General features: G+C 43.5%; 2 protein-coding genes across 2 annotated transcripts in view; both read right to left on the reverse strand.

Moving 5' to 3' along the window:
- manf (mesencephalic astrocyte-derived neurotrophic factor) overlaps positions 1 to 3,243 on the reverse strand; it is a 6,861-nt gene extending 3,618 nt beyond the window's left edge. Inside the window, exons 1-2 of the mRNA XM_005928935.3 lie at positions 3,034 to 3,243; positions 1,101 to 1,228 (exon numbers count right to left, since the gene is read on the reverse strand). Of these exons, the coding sequence (XP_005928997.1) occupies positions 1,101 to 1,228; positions 3,034 to 3,121 (216 nt within the window). The 5' untranslated portion in view covers positions 3,122 to 3,243. The remainder of the gene's footprint in view (positions 1 to 1,100; positions 1,229 to 3,033) is intronic.
- Positions 3,244 to 4,854: 1,611 nt separating this feature from the next.
- oser1 (oxidative stress responsive serine-rich 1) lies at positions 4,855 to 10,856 on the reverse strand. The gene is made up of 4 exons (XM_005928936.1): positions 10,486 to 10,856; positions 8,315 to 8,424; positions 8,039 to 8,155; positions 4,855 to 7,127 (listed from the first exon to the last, which is right to left on the reverse strand). The coding sequence occupies exons 2-4, from the start codon at positions 8,389 to 8,391 to the stop codon at positions 6,248 to 6,250; spliced, it is 1,074 nt and encodes a 357-aa protein (XP_005928998.1). The 5' UTR covers positions 8,392 to 8,424; positions 10,486 to 10,856; the 3' UTR covers positions 4,855 to 6,247.
- Between the last annotated feature and the right edge of the window lie 10,197 nt (positions 10,857 to 21,053).

A 21,053-nucleotide genomic window follows, 5' to 3' on the forward strand; every position in this document is an offset into this window, starting at 1 on the left:
CGCACACGCGCACACGCACACGCACACGCACACACGCAGTCAGCTGATCTCATCTGATGCAGATCTGCTCCTTGATCAAGAAACATTTGTCCGGATTTTTGGCACGAGTGGCGTCGGATCAGCACCGCAGCTGGACGGCCCGATTTACATACCCAGCGCAGCTGATACTCACCAGAAGAATTTACTAAAATGATGCACTCCTGTTATTAAGTCCAGTTCAGTCTGTTAATGTTGATAATGGTTTCAAACGAACGTTCATAGGTGTGTTGCTGAGCCTAATAACTTAAACAACAAACTTGAAATGTACCCGTCCCATCTTTATTGTTTCTCTGTGCTGTAAATCTTCTGTCTAAGAAGAAATCTGAGGCTGTTCTGAGAACGAGCTGCCAAAGCTTTTTCTGAATGAATCAATAAAGATCCATTTATGGAAAGTTGGGATGAAGGCAGTTTTGTCTTTAATTATATTCAACAATATAACATATTTGACCACTTTTAAGTGATTTTTCTAACTTTAATACACTAAAGTTAAGGTTATATATCTAATTTTTAGTAAGTGGCCCAGACCCTCCTATATTTTTATGTATGTGGCCCTCAGTGAAAAAAGTTTGGACACCCCTGACTTGCACTGTCTGGGTGTTTAAACAGGAGAAAACTAGTCTGAAAGTCAGAAAACCAGCAAAAAAGATTCAGCTCACAGACACTTTCCACATCAGAGAGCTGCAGGTGCTGATCCTGACACCCGGGCTGTGGCAGGTGACATCAAACCATGGTGATAAAATTTGAATAATTCGTTTAACTGACCAGGATTATGGTTGTGGGGGGGGGAGCATTTAATCACACTCATTCCTGTAGCTTGTGCCGCAAAACCTCAGAGGACCATCTGCCTCCATCCTCCTTCACTACATCCACGAATCTTTAACATTTCCACCATCCCTCCTCTGCACACATCCAAACCATCTCAGCCTCGCCTCTCTAACATTTCATCTCCTCACTCTCATTCACACACACCTGTTCTGACATGTTGAATCTCCAGCTCAGGTTCATTTTAATCGATCCAACCACCTCCAGCTTCCAGAAACATGTAAACGCGTTTTACTCACAAAGCGATTTTCTTTGCCTTTGGTGTCTTTGCAGCTCGCCGTGAGCGCCTTCTCGATGTCTGCGCTGTTAAACTTTACATCCTTGTCCTTCAGCGACTGATAAAACTTCCCCAGGAAGGTCACGCACACTGAAACAGGAAAACAAAAGTCAACTCGACGAGCGGTTAAATCTTTGTGTAGAAAGAAAAACACAAGCCAGTCACAACAAAGTCCCTCATCTTATTAAATATGTAGTACCGTACAATCTATATATAGATTAGATTTTCCTTTATTTAAAAAATAATTGGGATGTTTAAAATGTGACGACTTCTTATTCATTTTTTCCCTCATTGAATAAAAACTGAATTTGACACTTTGTCAGATAAAAACTTAGATTTATGTTTTCCACAAACAGTCTGTCATCATACAGAAATGACAATTTCCAGATTACAAAACCTTTAACAAATTCTCCAAAACAAAACAAAAAAAAAAAAAAAAAAAAAGGAAAAAATTAAATGTTGGGAATCGGACGTATGGAGCCGTCTGCAACCTGAAAGAGTAACTGAAAGCAGCAGAGATTTACGATAGAAACAACTTATTCCATATCAGGAATGAAGGAGAACAACTAGATGCAAATACTGACACTCGCAGCCTTTCTGAAAAGACCCTGCGGACTTTAATTGGAATTTGCTGTGAGACTGAAAGTTAAATTCAACAGTCAGTGAGAAATAAAACCTGCATGTCTAGAATATCCAGTCAGAGCTGATTAAAACACGAATAAGGTTTAAAATGGCTTATTTTATTATTTTATTTAAGTTAGACCACCACCAGACCTCAGGATGATTCCCACTGGTGGGTCAAAAAGTGATTTCCAGTATTTGTATTTTGTATTTATTTATTTATTGTCATTGTCAGAGAACAATGAAATTGCATTTGGGGCTTCCGTACGACCCGTAAATAAAATAATGAAGAAAATAATAAATACCCCTTAAAACCCAAGTGTAAATATTTAAACTACTGTAAATGACTTGTTGGCCTACAACCTCTGAACCATATGTCAAACACACCTCTCCTGATAGAAACAGAGATGGCATGCTATTTTAAGCCAGAAGGAATATTTCTGTCATGGGTAGAAGCTCCATCAGTCTCTGTCAAAGCGACTCTAATATATTCTTTATTTATAAATGTAAAACTCTCATTGACATTAAAAAGAGAGATCAAGCCAAGAGAGCAGCAGGAAGTAGAACAAATGTAACATAACAGTTATATTGAGATAGTTTAAGTGGCCAAGAAGGACTGGCTTGTTTATAATGTGGAACAGTATGTACAATAGTTATAAAGTCATAATGATACCTGCAAAACACGTCATTTTATTTTATATCCAACCTATTGGCCCATCCTGTTGATGCTGACTATTTAGAAATATGAGCAAAGATATTAGACTTAAAAAAAACTCACTTTGTGGCACAAACTGGGATCCTGATAGGCCCCTGACTTTAAGGCTCGTTGGTTTTTACACTTCCTTTACATGTTCTCAAACACAAACACGTGGTCACTTTTTAAGGTGATTTCCAACCTGGCTACAACAGCCAATCCAACCATTTCACAGGTGAAGCTTCAGACTTTTACATCCTGATGTTTGATTCTGTGTCAGCCTGCAGATATCCCGTCTGTGGCTCGCGCTCACAGGATGCTGCCAGGTGTGTCTGCAGGTGAGTTTTGGTTTACTGGAAGTGATGAAGCTCGTTATTCTGGTAACACGGGAACATTAGCTCTGGATGCTTCCTCCCCCCTCTTTTTGGAATAGTGACACCCCTGTAAACACCAGCTCCGCTCCCTTCGCCACGGTAACCCTGGCAGTGGAGTTTAGACCGCTTTCGGGTGGAGGTCTTTTAAAAGTTGTTGAACCCTGGTCGCTGTAGCTAAGCTAACTGAAGCTAGCACACGGACCTACCTTCACAGTCTCCTTCCTTCAAGGCTTCGGAGGAACCCGGCACGAGAGCGAGGGCGAGCGCCACCGACAACCCGCTCAAACACAACATTTCTGCGAGGATAAACACTCAGAATGCCGCCCGGTTAACCGCTGTTGGACAGGGAGACTCCGCACTCATGGACCACAGCCGCTTCTGCACAGACGCCGGTAAAGTGAACAATCAGTGTGGTCTTTCCGGCGCCACGTCACGCTACGCCAGCACCTCATTGGTCGAGAAGTCCGACTCGTTCCGGAGTCCTCCACGCATTCGTCTCTGATTGGACGGAGACAGAGCATTCCGGGGACAGCGTCCAGTTGGCGCCGGCTGATTGGTCCACACCCTCACCGTGCTCCCATAATGTATGTCAGCAGAAGGCGACTAGTGGCCCGTTATGGAGGACAAACAATGCCACATTTACGAATAAATACACAACTAGCTTTATAAAAACGACATTGTTAGTGTAAAGGGACAATCACAATACCGTTATCTTACTTTAGGAAATAAATAAATAAATTACAAAACAGCCTGACAAAAATGAAACTGGTGAAATATAGGGATACATTTTGATTTCATCATTTTTATTATGAAAGTTTGTATTTAAGATTTTCATTGTTAGTCTTGACATTTATCCAAGTATTTATTAGTCTATTTATATCATTTTTCATCCTCCATGGCTCAGATGTGTCTGTGATATTAAATCCCAGTTTACATCTTCTATTTGATGATTAAAAATATGATGAAACTCTTCTGTTGGGCAGAATCGGGTAAGCATAGAAAGTAATCTCTCCTACAACAAAATACTGGCCCAACCCAGTTTTAGGGAGAGGCAAAATTGTAGTGCAAAAGCTGCGGTTTGGTTGCAGGTAGGTCAGAGAAAAATGAAAAATGAATGGCTTGGTAAATGGTAAATGGTAAATGGCCTGTATTTATATAGCGCTTTACTAGTCCCTAAGGACCCCAAAGCGCTTTACACAACCTGTCATCCACCCATTCACACACTGGCTTCATCAACAGTTCACAGCGTTTACTGTTTACAGTCAGAGACTGTGTTCTGAGAGCTTCCTGATATAAACATGGCTTTTCACCTGGCTATATCACCTTGGTAACACAGTAATACATCACCTGGTCTGGAGCAAGGTAGGTTCATTTTTATCTTAAAATCAACTGAAAGTGCCACATTTTCCCTGATTGGTACAGCAGCTCAAACTGTGCCTCACACTGTCACTGGAGATTACATGTATTATTTTGGTGAAGCAGGAAATATAGAATGTTTTTATAGTTTACTCACACAGACTATCTATTCAATCAGATAAATTTCCCTTTAATTTGTGACAGAAGCATTTTTCACGTTTGCGTTTTTAGACTGTGGGACTTTTAAATGGATCCAGCTTAAACTCTAATGTGAGGCTGGAGTTAAATTGTTTTAGTGTGCCAAAACACACGTTTAGCATTTTTATGGAACAATAATTTGTCATATTGCTGCAGTGTTGCATTTACTGTTACTTTTATTATGTTCTTTATAGATTTTAGACACCATTTTATCATGATATAACTTATCACTCAAGCAGGTGACACTCATGGGGATCAATTTGTACACAAGACACGGGAAATGCCCCTTTTTGTGAGTGCGCCCAGAGCCTAAAGCAGAGAGCATGGCTTAAGAGACAGTTGTTGATAACTGCCATCTGTGACTGTGGCTTCAGGGTTTGTGTTGAAATTCTTTTATTACTTCCTGTAAACTCCGTGCGAGCATGTTAGAAAAATCTCTGATTAGCTTCATTGACACGAGTGAAGACGACGAATTCTCCATTTTTTACTTCTTTATTGAGTGAAATTAAATCCAGACGGGCGACTCCTGAAGTCGCCACAAACACCAAAAACAGAATCACACTTGGCATGACAAGTTTGCGTGTTCCTGTCTTCTGCAAGACCCAGCACCAGGAGCTTTGGCAACTTCATTTGTAAACCGAAAACAAAGAAAGAAAAGTGATCCACAGGGCACAAACAAAGAGAAAGGCGAAACTAAAGCGAAACAGCTGGCTGTGACGAGTTTCTGTCAGATTTAGTAAAAATCACAGAAAGACAAACAGAAACATTAAACGTGGGTTAGTCTATTCTGTGGCCATCAGCCACAACATTAAAGCCGCCTGCCTGACACGGTCTGCACACCTGCCGACAGTCAGGCTCCAAAATACGACAGCTTCTGGTTATCAGAGTTACTGGATACGAAGCATCTTTAAACAAATCTGAGAGAGTGTGCTATCAAAACACGTTGGATTCAAATATAATCCACTTCAACACGTTTGAAGTGCAGTCGAAGGCTCTGGGCCTCATTTCTGGATTATTTTTGTCACATTAATCTCACCGTCTTGTAGTTAGTATCAAATTTTTTTCTACATTTGTAGGTATGTGTCCTTTCACTCACCCGAAGAAAAAAGAAAGACAAAAAAAAGTTGAATTTTTATAACTTAATGATTTTTCTAACATTCAAAAGTCACACCCTCCCCTACTGCAGGCACAGCGGGCAGCCGTGCACCTCTGGTTGTGGGTTTACAGGCTGACACTGTGTCACTGACCCACTAAACCAAACTTATACTGAATGTATGACAATTATTCAGAATAACGTTTAATCTTCATGCAAATTTATGAGAATTTCATGAGAAAAACAGCAACCTGTCTCTGTGCATTAGCCCTGTGACAGACCTGCCTCTGGCCCTATGTCAGCTGGAAAAGCCTCCAGCCCCCCGGCTCCACCTCCAGAAAGGTGGGTTAAAGTTAATGCTAGCAGAGCGCTAGCAGGATGTGCTTGGACCAGCTTTGAAACGGCAGCCTGTGGCCCCCGGGGCTGGTTCCTATGGGCTCAGGGGCCTCTGTGAATTGGGCTCCCACAGACCCTCGATCGGGCCAGGAGCTGTTTTGTTTTGCTGCTGTAACAGAGCATGGGAATATAACAGACGTGGATTAACAGAACGTCACAACTTAACATGTGGATCTCACCTATGAGTGGTTCTAATGTTGTGGCCAACCTTTGTCCATTTAAATGAAACTTTTATTCCTAACTCTTCCTTCTACAAGCACCTTTCCTACTTTCCTCCAAGGCCAACTTTTCTTTCATCGACAGAAAAAAATACCCTTGTTACGGTCTTATCATTTTCCTTATCTGACATAATAATAGTGGTAATAATAAATCTGACTCTAAGTGTACATCATCTCAGCCATGTGCGACATCTTTTTGGGGATGTATAAATAATACTCCATGTAGCCAGAAAGGTCCTCTATTGTGATGTCATCCACGTAGGCGCGCGCCTGCTCTGAGCAGGAGCGAGGGGAGCCTGACGACAGCGCCGGAGACGCTGCCGCGTTACAGCTGAGAGTTCTGGATGCTTCCTCGCTGCTCGGCAGGCTCCTCTCACACTCCGATATGACGTTGCGGAGCCCCGTGAAGGAGTAGACTTCCACACCGTGCCACCCTTGACGATGGCACTGACACTCGACCCCCTGCTTGTCGTCCTCTTGAGACTCTGAGCTGCTTCTCTGGGCACAGGAACAGGCGGCGTGGGGACCCTCGGCAGACCTGCCACTGTGGAGTTCGGACAGAGCTCGGAAGTCAGCAGCCTCTGCCGGTCTGGATCTCGGGGATGTTCCCGTTCTGGTTTCGCTGCTCTGCGGGCTGCTGTCCTCACTCGACTTTCCTCCGGCCAGCCCGGACGTAGCGGTGATGATAGTGGGGATCTCTTGTGAGGACTGTGGGGAAGCCACGCTTCTAATATGTGTCTCATAAGCAGCACAGGATCCAAAAACCAGAGTGGGGACATGCCCGGGTGAGCCTGGAGAGGAGTGCTCTTTTGGGACCGGGATGGCCACGGGCGAGGCGGCTAGTCCGTCTGCTGCCGGACGAGGTGGGGCAGGCTCAGGCGCGGCCAAGCGCTGGTGCTTCGGGCAACCACTAGGGGGCGAGAGTGCAGACGCTCCGGAGGTGCTGCAGTAGGTGAACTTCGGTGGGTGGAGGATGGGCGACTTGGACCTGCGACGGCGCTGTGTTCTGGATGCTCCTCTGGAAGTTTTCCTCATGCAGCTAAAAGGACGAGAGAGAAAATCAAATATCACAAAGAAGAACTCCAAAATAAACACTCAACGAGAAAAGAGACGTCACCTGAAAGACACAACACAAAGTCTGACCTTAGAAAAAACCCTCGCTCTTATTTTTCAGTCCAGATGTTTGCTGACCTCTGAGCTACAATTCCACCCAACCCCTGATGTCAGACAGACTTTTATCTCCACCAGCCTGGATCACAGCTAGCATCTGCAGTCCTGGTTCTGTTCTGAGGATCTGCTCTGAGATCAAGGGATGTAACCAGAACCTGCAGCAGGCGGAGCGCCGGTGCCACTGTGCCGAGCTCACAGATGCTGCACATCAGAAGAAAGGCCACCAGCTGGAGAGGCAGCTGGTTACTGCTCTGTTAGTCAGTTTCATTTAATCATTTACTCTTTGCTGTAAAAAACCAAAAAGTCACCAGTGTTGGAATATCACTAGCATGAATGAATACTTCTCCACAGACTGCCACATCTTAACATTCACAACCTTCACAGGTTGTTTTTAGAACAAAAAACAAAACAAAACACTAAACATGAGGGTTAGATCTCCTCCTCACGTGTTCACGTATTTATTAAACAAGCAAACAATGCCTGACTTAAACTTTATGACTCAGCTCAGAGTTAAAATAACCAGTTTAGCCTGTTTTTTTCCTAATGACGCTGAATAAAAACCATTACACTCCACTGGATTAGAACAGTTAAAGCATCCACCAGTTAAGAAAAGTCGAACCAGAGTGTCTGAGTCCTGAGGCTGTGTTTAGGATGGAACTGATAGAACGAAACGTGCCTCCTCTTCTTTTCTGACTCAGTGGAAAAAAGCTCACAATGATGGACACAAGTATCCACACTGTCTGTTCCTGTGATCGAGCGTCTCCCAGAGAATCAGCCTACCTGTGCCAGTTGTCTTTCGGGCAGCCGAGTTTGGGCTTCGCTCCGCTTGAGTCGAGACAAGCTCGCGATGTTGCTCTGGAAGTTACCGCCTCCGAAACACTCACAGCTCCGGGCAAACTGGAAGGAGAGAGGAAGAGGAAAACAGAGTTACTGCCATGTGATTCGCTAAATAGACAAGGAGTCAAACAGGTGAACCTAATAAAGTGGCCTGTGGGGGTTTTAATTTAAAAAAATCATTTTAAAATAAATTAAAAACTTTTTTTGGCCTGTGTTTACCTCTCAGCATCAACCCTCAGCTTCTTGAATGCCATCTGCAGCGTCTCCTCCTCACAGTCCTTCCCTCCTGCCTCCATGGTGGGAGGAGGCCGCTCTGACCAGCCACCCAGCTACAAAACAGAAACACACAACAGTGTTTTGCAGATGAAGCCACACAGGTAAGTGCGCCTCACGGTTTCCTTCACAGAGATTCCAATTTTAATTAAAAGTCACATCTGTTATCAAGCGGCGCTGAGAATATGCTGCTTAGTGGGAGCAGCTGTTCAAAGAGTCAGTATAATGAAAACACTGGACGAGTAAACAATATCAGAAAATTAACTAGAACTAGTCTTTAATCAAATCTCACACACACACACACACACACACACACACACACACACACACACACACACACACACACACACACACAGAAGATGAGAAAGACAAATAATTCCAGCTCCTTAAAGAGGCATTTCTGTGTTTTCTGAGTCAACATTTTTTATTCATTTCCAAGTACCGTAACTGTCGGGCTATAAGCCGCTACTTTTTGCACAAGCTTTGAACCCTGCGGCTTTTAGTCAGGTGCGGCTTTTCTATGGATTGTCCGTGATTTTTGTCATATCGTAAGACGATTTGTTTTGTGTGTTCCGCTGTTGTACGGCACTACGTTGCCTGGCGGAAGGATCGGGGTTCAAGAGTGGTATGTTAGTCACATGTCCGTCCGCCAGGCAACGTAGTGCCGTACGAAGTAGCGCGAAAAACAAGCTTCAAAGTAGCGGTACGCGTTCAGCGGGAGTCGTGGATGATGAGCGGCGATAAACTTGCAAGTTATGCCCAAAAAGCAAGTTATGCCCAACTCCACCGGTGGATTCTGACAGCGTGGAAAAGTGTGAAAACATCCACGATCACCAACGGATTTTGAAGGGCTGGACTGCTGCATGATGGAGAGCAGGACACCGCCACGGCCCTTCAGAGGGTGTTCGACTCTGACACTGACAATGAGGATTTCTTTGGTTTTGAAAGTGACAACGAAGGAGAGAAGAAGAGTGGATGACGAAGCCATCCTGAGCCTGTTTGTATCCGACACTGGAGGAGAGGACTTTGGTGGTTTTAGTGCGCAGGAAGAAGAGAAAGATGGTGAATGACTGACTTTTCTTCTTGTTAAAGCTGTGTCACTGCACCTGAGCCTAAAAGGTAGTCCGAATCTATTTTTCTGGTGTGCTGTAGGCTACTGTTATGTACTACATGTGCAAATATGTACCCATAACTTGTTTTTCAAAATATTAATAAAAGTGATGTCTCCAAACAGCCATCTCTTTCCTGACAATTCCCTTTGTGCATATTCTCTTACATATGATGAGTCAACATTGAAACACCTGCGGCTTTTGGTCAGGTGCGGCTAATGTATGTACAAAACAGGATTTTCCCCTGATTTTAGCTTGTGTGGCTAATATTCAGGTGCGCTTTGTAGTCCGGGAAATACGGTAATTTAAATATCAGACAGACATAAGTGGTCATAAGAAGGTATTTTCTGTCTTTCTAAAAAAAATTACCAACTACTACTCCAGTAATGAAAAAATTCAACTAAAAATAAAGGCCATATTCGCTGATCCAAGGAGCTAAAATCAATTCTAAAATAAACAATAAATCAACAAACACTGAACTTTTGAGATGGTTGATATGTTATTAATCGATCAGCTGGGCTATAGATAATCCAATCAGATCGGCAGACGTGATAAACGTGACAGCAAACTCGGAAAAAACACGGCAGCAGGGGTTCCGTTTCTGAAGGAAATATAAGTGCTATCCACCATTAACTGAGACATTACAACTAGTAACTCAGAGATCACTCCACAATGACACGCAGAGTTCTGTGAATGAGTTTAGCAGGCCTCTAGTTAAAGACGAGCGGAGCCGCTGCCAATAAAAACACATTACTTGAGATAAACCGAATAAATGAAATGAAACGTGACACCGAGAGATTAATGCGCGTCTGTCGAGCTTTCGCAGTAAAATTAGACTTAGTTAATGCCTGAAACGCTGAAAATCTCTGCATGTAAAGAGCGTGTTTTCAAACCCTTTGCGCTAATGCTAGCAGGCTGCTAGGCTAACTAGCTAGTTCGGCACTGGAGGTCATATTAACTGCTGTTAAAATCTTGCAACACCTCTAAAATACAGGAGGGCATACTTACGGTTCAGGATATCCCAGTCACGGTGAAGGGAGAGAGGTGCCCAGGGCATAGAGGAGCTTTTCCTCTGAACGGGCCCTCAGATGTTGGTTAGCCAGGTAGGCTATCTAGAGCTACGCTAAGCTAAGCTAGCTTCAGGGTCTGAACGTTTTTGAGCGACTCTTTCTCCGGGACAACGAGATCTGTTCCTTCGGGGGGAGAGTGAGCACGGACGGTTACATTGAATCGGACACGGATGAATACGAGCCGTGATGAACTAACGGAGATAACAGCGCAGACATTCGGAGTCAGTTCGAGACGTTTCTCTGTCCTCGGCTTGTTTACAGTCGAACCGTCGCAGTGACTCTGCAACAACGCACCCGCTGACGTCACGCTCCCGACAGCGAGCTGACGTCACTCTTCAAAATAAAACTATTTTATTTGTAGAAAAAGTGTTCACCCTCATTTCTTTATATTTGCTTCCAGGGAGCCAGAGTGTATTTAAAGCTTCACAGCGCTCCAGCTTTATGATGGACGGTTAAGGCTCTTGTTTAGACAATGGCTGCTTTTTACCCGCAAAGAAAGCTCCACAACACAATCTGGTACTTTCATTGTTGTAGTAACAGTTTTTATTATGCAGAGTATGTGTAAAATAAACGGAGTTTCGGTAACAACAGGCCTGCAGATGTGCATCTGTACTCTCTGAATGCATCAATGAAAGCGACCACTGAGAGGCAGCCTCTGCTTTGGTTTCGCCGCCCGAACCGCAGCTCCGTGTTTGCTCTCGGGGACTGCATAGTTGACTTTCTGCATGACCTGGGATTATTCATCTGGGTGTGTCATCTTCTGTTCAGCGCCCGGGGATGAAAAGGATCGTGAACTAAAGCAATCAAACCAGTTTTGGACCAAAGGAAACAAAAGGGGGGAAAACACAGCTGTTTTCAGGGCAGCCTGTTTGCAGTGATTTCACAATCTGTGGATTTCTCTCTCGTGTCCTCACTTACAGCGTGCAATGACACAGGCTGATAGTGTTTTGTTTTTGTTTTGTTTTTTTGTGGTTTGTTTGTTTGTTTGTTTTTAAATCAGGAATTCACCGTCAGAGGGATAAATAATATCCGTAGCATGTGAGTAACTTGGAAAAACAGAGGTTGTTATGATCAACATGGTAAAAAAGGAACAAAGTGCATTCACTCAAGCAGGATCACCTTTCTAAAAGCCAGCCCGTGGGAACACAAACTTCTGTCTGGAAATGAGACTAATATGTGGTGCGAGTCGGACTCTGAGGTTTGGGGAACAAAGATCGAGGCTGAAAGCTGCTGTGACCACAAACCAGCAAAGTCTGTAAACAACATGAACCAATGGCTGAAAACACTGCGACTGCCAAACCTGCAGCTCTTCACCGACTTTCAGAGCTACTGTACAGCCTCCATTCTCTCAGATTACACCGAGAAATAAAACATCGTATAGACCTGGTTTCATCCAGCTCCCAAGCAGCCTGTACAAACTGGAAATGAAGCCTCTAACATGCATTCTTATAAAGGCCAGCAGGGGGCGACTCGTGTGGAATCAGATTGTATGGGAATGTTTGGGAAAATATATCTATTTCTAACTTGACTTATGAGGATAATAAAGACTTTCCAGATGTGAGGTTATGGTTTTAAGTTCCAGTTTTGGGTTTAAATCAATACAATGTGAGACCAGTTTTGTAAACAAGTATGATTTGGGAAGTGTGCTGTCACCATAGTATAGTTTTGAAAATATAAACAGCACATTTATGCTGTTTATGTATATCTTTGTATAAATTATCTATGATTTGTTTTTAAATTATAAAATCTCTGGTGCACCGTGCTCAGCATCTCAGTCAAGTGTGATAAGAAATTAGATTAAATAGATTCATTTGTTGTTCTAAATTGCGCGTTATTGTGTGTCTCTCTGTGTTAGCCTGGCGACCTGTCCAGGGTGTATCCTGCCTCTCGACAGCAGGATCAGACTCCAGCCCCCCTGCGTCCCTGAATGGGATAAGTGAAATAAAATGCAGAGATGAATGAGATATAAACCTACTCTAATAAGAACGTGACGCAGTGTTTTCATGATTTTCACAACTTCAAATTTTGAATTTTGTTTCTGTTAAGACTGGTCGTCAGGGAGACCCTGCAGATTATTACTGAATGTAAATGCTGGCTGAGTGAGTGTGCAGCATCCTCTGTTCATCAGTCACATTTCACTGTCTAATGGTCCTTCAGCTAGCCAGCCACACAATTTCAGTAGCATTAACCTGAGCAAGCATGCTACTGTTAGCTACCTAGCCGTAACTTTGCTACACTGCATGAGTCTGGTGATGGTTAGCTCGTAGCACTAACTCAATTCCATTTTATTTATATAGCATGTCTTCATGTTTTCATTTATGTTGGAAGTGATAGCAGAGCTGTACGTTTGAATTTTGTCAGAAATCTCTCAGTCAGAACATGCTATATCATGTTTAGGTGGAAACTAGCGAGCTAACTTCCTGCTAACTTCTAACTCTGTTAAACATCATAAATCCTGTTTTCATAGATGTCTGGATGTTAAAGTTAATTGTTACACCTGGTAAAGCAGCAACGCTGATCATTTTATTAAAGATGAAAGAATTTAGACCGTTTTTAACTCTCAGTGATGCTGCAGTGTTCGCTTGACTTTGGGATCTGAAGCGGAGTTTGGACCCGGAAACGGCTAACGATGGCAGGCTTGAAGGCCGGATACTGTATGGCCCTGAGCTGAAACATCATTAAAATGTTGGGGAAAATGACATGATCGTACCTTCGTGCCTTCAACCCAGCGCAACACGCCAAGTTACGAACTTGAAAGGCGCACACCTGGATGCTGCACCACAAAGACTGTGTCCTGCGACACGTGTTGTGACATGAAAATTGGCTCGCTACTCCCACGACACAGGTGACGCAGTGAGCATGACGGCAATGTTAAGGAACAATAAGAGTATTTTAAAGATGTATGTGGCATGATAGACTTCCTGTACGTGTCCTTAAATCAGTCTGTGAAGAAGAAGCTCCATCGTCTGTCCACAAGGTAAATGAACCTCTTCTCATGATGGTCATCTTTCATATACAGTCAGTGCTTTTTCAGTACAAAAAACATAAATTCAATTTACAAATGTATAAACAATAAAAGTGAAAAAATGTTTAGTGATTTATTCAAACACATACAGACATTTGTCTTTAACAAACATTTAAAAAGTGTTTTGAAATTTCGTGCTTCATAGAACCAATAAAATGTGATTTAAACACTGTGTGTGTGTGTTCAGGTGTGTGTGTGTGTCTGTCTCTGTGTGTGTGTTCAGGTGTGTGTGTGTGTGTGTCTGTCTCTGTGTGTGTGTTCAGGTGTGTAGGTGTGTGTGTCTGTCTCTGTGTGTGTGTGTGTGTAGGTGTGTCTGTGTGTGTGTGTTGTGTGTGTGTGTCTCTGTGTGTGTGTCGTTGTGTGTGTGTGTGTGTGTGTGTGTGTGTGTTGTGTGTGTGTGTGTGCTGCTGTGTGTGTGTCCGCTGTGCTGTGGTGTGTTGTGTGTGTGTGTGTTGTGTGTGTGTGTGTGTGTGTGTGTGTGTGTGTGTGTGTGTGTGTGTGTCTGTCTGCTTTGTGTGTGTGTCTGTGTGTGTGTGTGTCTGTCTTGTTGTGTGTGTGTGGTGTGTGTGTGTGTGTGTGTTGTGTGTGTGTGTGTGTGTGTCTGCTCTGTGTGTGTGTGTTGTGTGTGTTGTCTGTCTCTGTGTGTGTGTGTGTTTGGTTGTGTGTTCTGGCTGTGTGTGTGTCTGTGTGTGTGTGTGTGTGTGTGTGTGTGTGTGTCTGTGTGTGTGTGTGTGGTGTGTGCTGGTGTGTCTGTGTGTGTGTGTGTGGTGTGTGTGTGTGTGTGTGTCTGTGTGTGTGTGGGTGTGTGTGTGTGTGTGTTGTGTGTGGTGTGAGTGTGTGTGTGTGTCTGTGTGTGTGTGTGTGTGTGTGTGCTGTGTGTCTGTGTGTGTGTCGTGTGTCGTGTGTGTGTGTGTGTGTTGTGGTCTGTTCTCTGTGTGTGTTGTTGGGTCTGTGTGTGTGTGTGTGTGTGTGTTTGTGTGTGTGTTTGTGTGTGTGTGTGTCGTGTGTGTGTGCTGTGTGTGTGTCGGTGTGTGTGTGTGTGTGTGTGCAGGTGTGTGTTGTGTGTGTGTGTGTGTGTGTCTGGTGGTGTCGTGTGAGTGTGTGTGTGTGTGTGTGTGTGTGTGTGCTGTGTGTCTGTGTGTGTGTGTGTGTGTGTGTGATGTGTTGCTGTGTGTGTGTGTGTGTGTGTGTGTGTGTGACTGTGTCTGTGTGTCTGTGTGTGTGTGTGTCGTGTGTGTGTGTCTGTGTGTGTGTGTGTGTGTGTGTGTCGTGTGTGTGTGTGTGTGTGTGAGTGTGTGTCTCTGTCTGTGTGTGTGTGTGTCTGTGTGTGTGCAGGTGTGTGTCTGTGTGCAGGTGTGTGTCTGTGTGTGTGCAGGTGTGTGTGTGTGTGTGTGACTTTTCCAGTCAGTGACTCTGCACCTGTTGCATTAGTGTCTCAAAGTTTACAGCCTTAAACATGAGAGCAGCGTTTGCTCTGCAGCAGTTACAGTCGGCGGGTTTTCACAGAGCAGGGACAGGAAGTCTGACTGTAAACGCTGACAGCCTGATGTCTGTGGCTGCTGCTCCGGTTTCCTCACTAAGACAACGAGGGGGAACTCCAGACAGAAGCCCACCGTCGTGCAAACATCCTCTAAGTCAAACCTCACTGATCAGAAGCAGCCAGGATCTTGTCTTCCTCTGTGATGTAGCTGCAGCACTTAAAGAAATAAACTCACGAACGGCACAGGCGGAATTTTTCTCAGCAAAAAGGTGAAAACCACACAGAGACCATCAAAGACGCGCTTCATACTCTCCGCTGCTTTCTAGAAACATCCTTCTTCAGAAGCAGCTGCGAGTGAATCTCATTTATGAGAACGGAGGGGAAAGTACTCCGACCCTGCTGAAAGTGAAAGATGCTGAATTAAAGAACATTTTGCAGTCGTACTTTGAGTCGGAAACTTTTGGTGCCAGCTGTGCTGCACACCACAAACTGGCTGCACTAAGCATAAAAATGGAGCAGTTCACTGCAGTTATTTGGCAGGTACACAAACATCCAAGACACAAGTACAAAAACAGAATAGTAGAAACACACACACACCTTTGTCTTTGTGTGTGTAAAGATAAAGATAAGATAAAGATTCCTCTATTGTCACTGTGCTCGGGCGCTGTACAGTGAAACTGGAGCTTATGTTTCAGCAGACTAACATACAGGATATAATAAATATAGCAAATATAAAAGTGTAAATACACACAAACACAATCCTGCTAAAAAGGATAAAATGATATCGCACTGGTTGAAGGCAGCAGCAGCACATTCACTAACCCGACCAGTATGAGTCCAGCAGAGCCCAGTCCTGCTGTGCATACACTGTATATAAAAGATGGCTATCACACTTTCGCCTGTTGGTTTTGGAAACAGAGAGGGTCAAGTGCTAAGTTACACCCACCTGTTATACCTGTATTAGGCCACGCCCCAAATGGAGATTTGAATACAATTTAGAGAGGTCAGTTACAAAAGCCTTCTGCACCCGTACAGCTGTGTATCAGGCTGTAAACATGTTTATTTCTGCTGTAAAGCGTTAACACTGCTGGTCTCACCCTGCAGGCTGGAAACAAATACTGAAAAAGTTCCTTCATGTTTACTTTAGATTCTGTTTAGTTTTGGCAAAAATAACATCCCGAAGGAGACATTTGGATGTCGTCAAGTCATAAAAATGTAAAATACAGAAGAAGCAGTTACAAAGTCTTTCATCTTTAATCTAGAGTCGTTGATATAATCACTTCGATTAACCACACCTGCAGGTCTGAACTTTTTCTTTGGCTGATTTCCCAAAGCTGAGTAAAACTGAGAGAGTAGAGAGTCGACCTCACCCGAGAGGAATCTCGAGCGATCGCTCTGTCACGTTCTCTGCTCACGATTAATTCAGTCGCGTATGTGCCCGTACCTGATGATCTAACCTTTTGACCTTTTCAAGTCTTTATTTGATCGATGTTCTGCCAAACATGTGGACATCTGGCGTTTACTCGGGACGTGTTTCACAACCAGTTCACTCAACAATCAGGATAAAAATATGAAACAAACACTTGAAAACTTCTTTCAGGTCTTTGGATGAGGGCTGAGCTCTTTTCCATTATGCAAACATCTTTCTTTGCTGCTGTTGGCCTCAGTCCGGGGCCTGTAGAGGGCCGCACAGAGCCTGGGACAAACTGTTAAAGCTAGCTGCATAAACACTTTGACTGGCTCGCCCATCTTTGGGTAACTGCTGCTGGTTTTTCATCAGTCATTGCACAAATAAACTGATTTAAAAAGCAAACATACTGAGAAAAAACCATCAGCCGACGAGGCTGTTCATTTAGATTCCTGTGACAGCTGCAGCCATCTTTTATCTTGTCTGCGTGCAAGATTAAACTGGTTTAACAAGAAAACTGTTGCGAGTCCTACATAAGAATCATAATGCAGCAGGTGCAGCAGCCGAACTTTAATAAATCAGCGATGTTTCCCTGCAGGGGACTGGATCTTTAAACGGGCTGTGACTGATGGAACAAAGGAATCAGAAAAGTTTAGAAAAATCATAATTAAATATAATCTGCAGCCTGGTTCCAGCCTTGAACATGTTTTATTATCCTGTTCCAAAGAACAATGTCTCAGGCATCCTTTGTTTGGAGTTTGCAGAGTGTGCAACATCCCACTGTGAGCCGGAGGACAGGAGCTGGTTTGTGCTTTGCATCGATGCTAGCTCGAGTGTTTGGTGTAAACATGTAATTAGGTTTCCCATGATGCACTGAGGAGGACAACAGGGGATCCACACTTCCTTACACCCCCAATAATCTGCACCCACAGTTACACTGATATAGCTCTGAAGTCTGTAGTGAAATCTGAGTTTCCTTGAATTCCCACCGTTATTATCGCCATGCGTTTGATTCATGTGGCTGAAATCTTTCCACTGGCTTGTTATTCCTCGCTGCCTGCCCTCGCTCTCACTCTCCGTCTTTGTTTGCAGGAATGCGGGACGTCAGATCGGGTTCCTGTAATGTCACCGATGAAAAGAGGGAGGCAGATTCTGTTACCAGAGCCGAGCTAAAGAGAGAGGAAACAAAGAGGAATGAGGCGCAGCTGAGAAACAGATGACACGTGTTGTGGAACAGGAAGACAAAAGGTTATGATTATTCTTGACCTTTGAACCCTCATAATGACGTGACACTCGGACTGTTAGGTGTTTAGAGAACGTCTGACACGACTGCTAATTCACTGTTTTGACATGTGGTTGGACTGAGGAAAGGTCAGGGGTCAGAGAGGTTTCTCTCACCACCAACTTAAAGAGTCTTTACATCTGCATATATCATATTTTATATATTTATGTATATTTATATGTGCATATAGATTCAAGGCAGTCCAATAAAGAGGCGCAGCTGCAAATAACCATCACTTTTACAAAATGTTAGATATTTGTTTCCTTGTTGATGTGACATTAAATACTTTTCTAGGAAGCACTTCTGGAAATCTGATGTTTTGCTGACATTTCTTGTAATGTTCACAGTGCCGACTCTCCCAAATACAAAGACGCTCAGTCTGAATGTCAAAGCTGCGTCAAAATGCTGACGCTGAGGCTTTTGTATGCTGTCCATCTTTTTATACAGTCTATGCCAAAAACAAAGACATCAAACAACAACAAAGACCTGCAGGCTGCCACAAAGTGACCACAAATATACACAAAGTGTTAGGATGCCTGGGTCGTTGACCCAGGGTTTTTGAGTTTATTATATTATTTATCGTTTCTAGTCTTTGGTTTCTTTGTTAGAGTCATGTCTTATGGTTTATGTCTCTGTGTTATCCTTAGTTGCTGTCTCCCCTGTCGGCTATATCTCCGTGTCTGCCCTGGTCCCACGTCTCTGTCCCCTCTGTAGTGCCTGCCTGTGAGTCTGTCTGTAAGTTCAGTCTGTGTCATGTTTCCTGTTTTACTTTGAAAGTCCGTGTCTCATGTAAATGCGTCTGGTTTTGCTTCCCCTGTCTCGTTAGGCCTGATTTGCCCCAGCTGTGTTTCCCTCCTGTTACCCATTCCCTGATTGCTCCCTCTGTGTATTTAAGCCCTGTGTTTCAGTAGCCAGTGTTGTGATCTACCCTCATCTAGCTGTGTGTTCTGGCTGTGTAAGTGTATTTTGTAGTCTTAGTTTTGTTGCCCTTTTGAGTTCATGTTCTGCCTCCGAGTGTCTGCACATTAGGTCCTCCTCCCACCACTTCTGCTTGCACACAGCCTTCACATAACACAAAGTCAGTGTGATGCTGTCCCCGTTACCCACGGTAACCCTGGTGGGCACAAGAAGCAGCATCAGAAGTTGAGCAGCAGTAAATGATGATCGGCCAGATCGGCTTCTCAAGATTAAAATTTTGCTGCTTTTCCTTTAAATTATTCACATTATTTGATACGTTTATCATAAAAGTTGTAAACAAGACTTTTGAGTAATCAACAGCCGACTCCATGGAGACGAGCCAGCTTCACGCAGTCGCTCACAGACTGGTGAAGCGCACTCTTGTTCTCTCCCGTGTTGCCCTCTGGTCGTCAGGTTTGCTGGCGGCTGTTTGTTTCTGGGAGGCCTGGACTCCATCCTGAGTCTTTGACCTCTGACCCCTTTTCCCCCGGTTCACAGCCCTCTCAGGGTGGTGTTCTGGGGTGACGGAGGACACGGTGATTTGGGGCTGCCACCTCTAAATGCTTCCACATGCTTCTGCTTGTGCGTTCGGGACGACTGAGGGCCAGATCTGTGGGAAACGGCTCCTGTCGGCTCTGTGGTACGTCGTATTTATTTACCAAGACTCCTTCTGTCTTTGTTCAAACGAAGTTCCCAGAGCTGAAAATTCATCTCAATTATAGTGATCGGAAAATAAATATGAGAAACATAAATATGTAAAGATGCTGGCACGTCTTTAGGTATGTGATGTGGGTCTGCATCACTGAAAGTGCGTCATTGTTTAGATTAACTCATATTTTGACTCTTTAAAGGTTTAAAGTGTTTCAACAAAACAACTGAAATCAGTTCTAAACTAAAATACACCATAAAATACTGCAGGGTTGTTACACAGTAACTGTATTTTATTATTATTATTGTTAAAGACGTTATTAAAAATGGCAGTTTCTCCTTGAGATCGAGATCTATTTTCTAGAGAGACCTGAAAACAAAAACTATGTATAAATTAAAACAGCTAAGAAATAAAAGGACGAACGATCACAGGCGAAGAAAAACATGTGCAGAGCAAAGTGTTTACATTTTTTCCAGCTTCAGTGTGAAGAAGAAATCAGCTAACGTTAAAATATCCCATCAGGACTGTGATCACTGTGCCTGGAGGAGCCTGGGAATACAAATTTCCTTTATTTAATTTGATTAACTTTAATTTTCCCACAGTAAATATTGATGCATTTTACACACACAGGTTGTGATTAGCATGATGAGGGCAGTTAAAGAGGACCTATAATGTTTTTCTTTATTTCCTCTCCCCGTGGTGATTGTTCATGTTAAAATAATAATGAGCTGAGAGACAAAAGCTCAGCTCACTCACTTTGACTGCTTTTTCTACTCTTGGATGTGTATGATGTCATAGATGGAGGATGTCCCCAACATGGTCACCTGACACAGCTGACACGTCCACAAACGGGCCGACGTTCACGTCGTCACCCATGATTTACAGGATTTTGTTAGTGGTCTGAGCCCTGATGCAGCATATTAATGAATAAACTCAGCGCTGATTGTTTGTCTGTAATCTTCCGTCTCTCCATTACCTGAAATTATTTGAACGCTGCCCTAAAACGCTGCTGCTTTTATTCAACAGTCTGTGGTCGGGCTGGTCCTGGATTCCTCCTCCACGTACAGGAACTGAATGCAACCCCCCCCCCCCCCCCCCCCAATCTGCAGCTTAATTAGAAGTAAATATTTTGATGAAGACTGCCAGGAATCAAACTGAGGCCTGCTGTGCTATAAATACACTGTGTGTGTGTGTGTGTGTGTGTGTGGTTACTGTGAGCATCTGTTCTTATTTGTGTCACAGGACAGAGTATGATTTATTACTAACACAGATATAAAGTTTTGAAGCAGAGCTGTGAATTATTGCCCAGTTTTTCAACGAGTGGATCAACAGAATAACAGACGTTTATTAATAATTAAACTCATACGGCAGTCTGAGGACGCTGTGCTGCAGAACTTCAGAGAGGCTCTGTCTTGTGTTAAGGTTCAAATATTGAGGAAGGAGAGTACAAACCACCATGGTCCAGAAGATCTTGGTCAAACAATGATTTTAATGAATACACGCGTGGGAAGACACTCTGTACGCAGACAGCAAGTGATCTTCGACTTAATCAAAGCATAAACAGATATTTTATACCATCTGGGCTTAAATTTAATGACGCCCCTTCAACGTCACAGATACATTTCATACATAGATCAGATCAAAACCACAATGACTTTTAACATAGTTTAAAAAGAACATCGTCTTCCATCTTCATAACAGGTAC

This window comes from Haplochromis burtoni, unplaced genomic scaffold (genome assembly GCF_018398535.1).
Source record: "Haplochromis burtoni strain Fernald_Lab_line unplaced genomic scaffold, NCSU_Asbu1 Contig_117, whole genome shotgun sequence".
NCBI classification, from domain to species: domain Eukaryota; kingdom Metazoa; phylum Chordata; class Actinopteri; order Cichliformes; family Cichlidae; genus Haplochromis; species Haplochromis burtoni.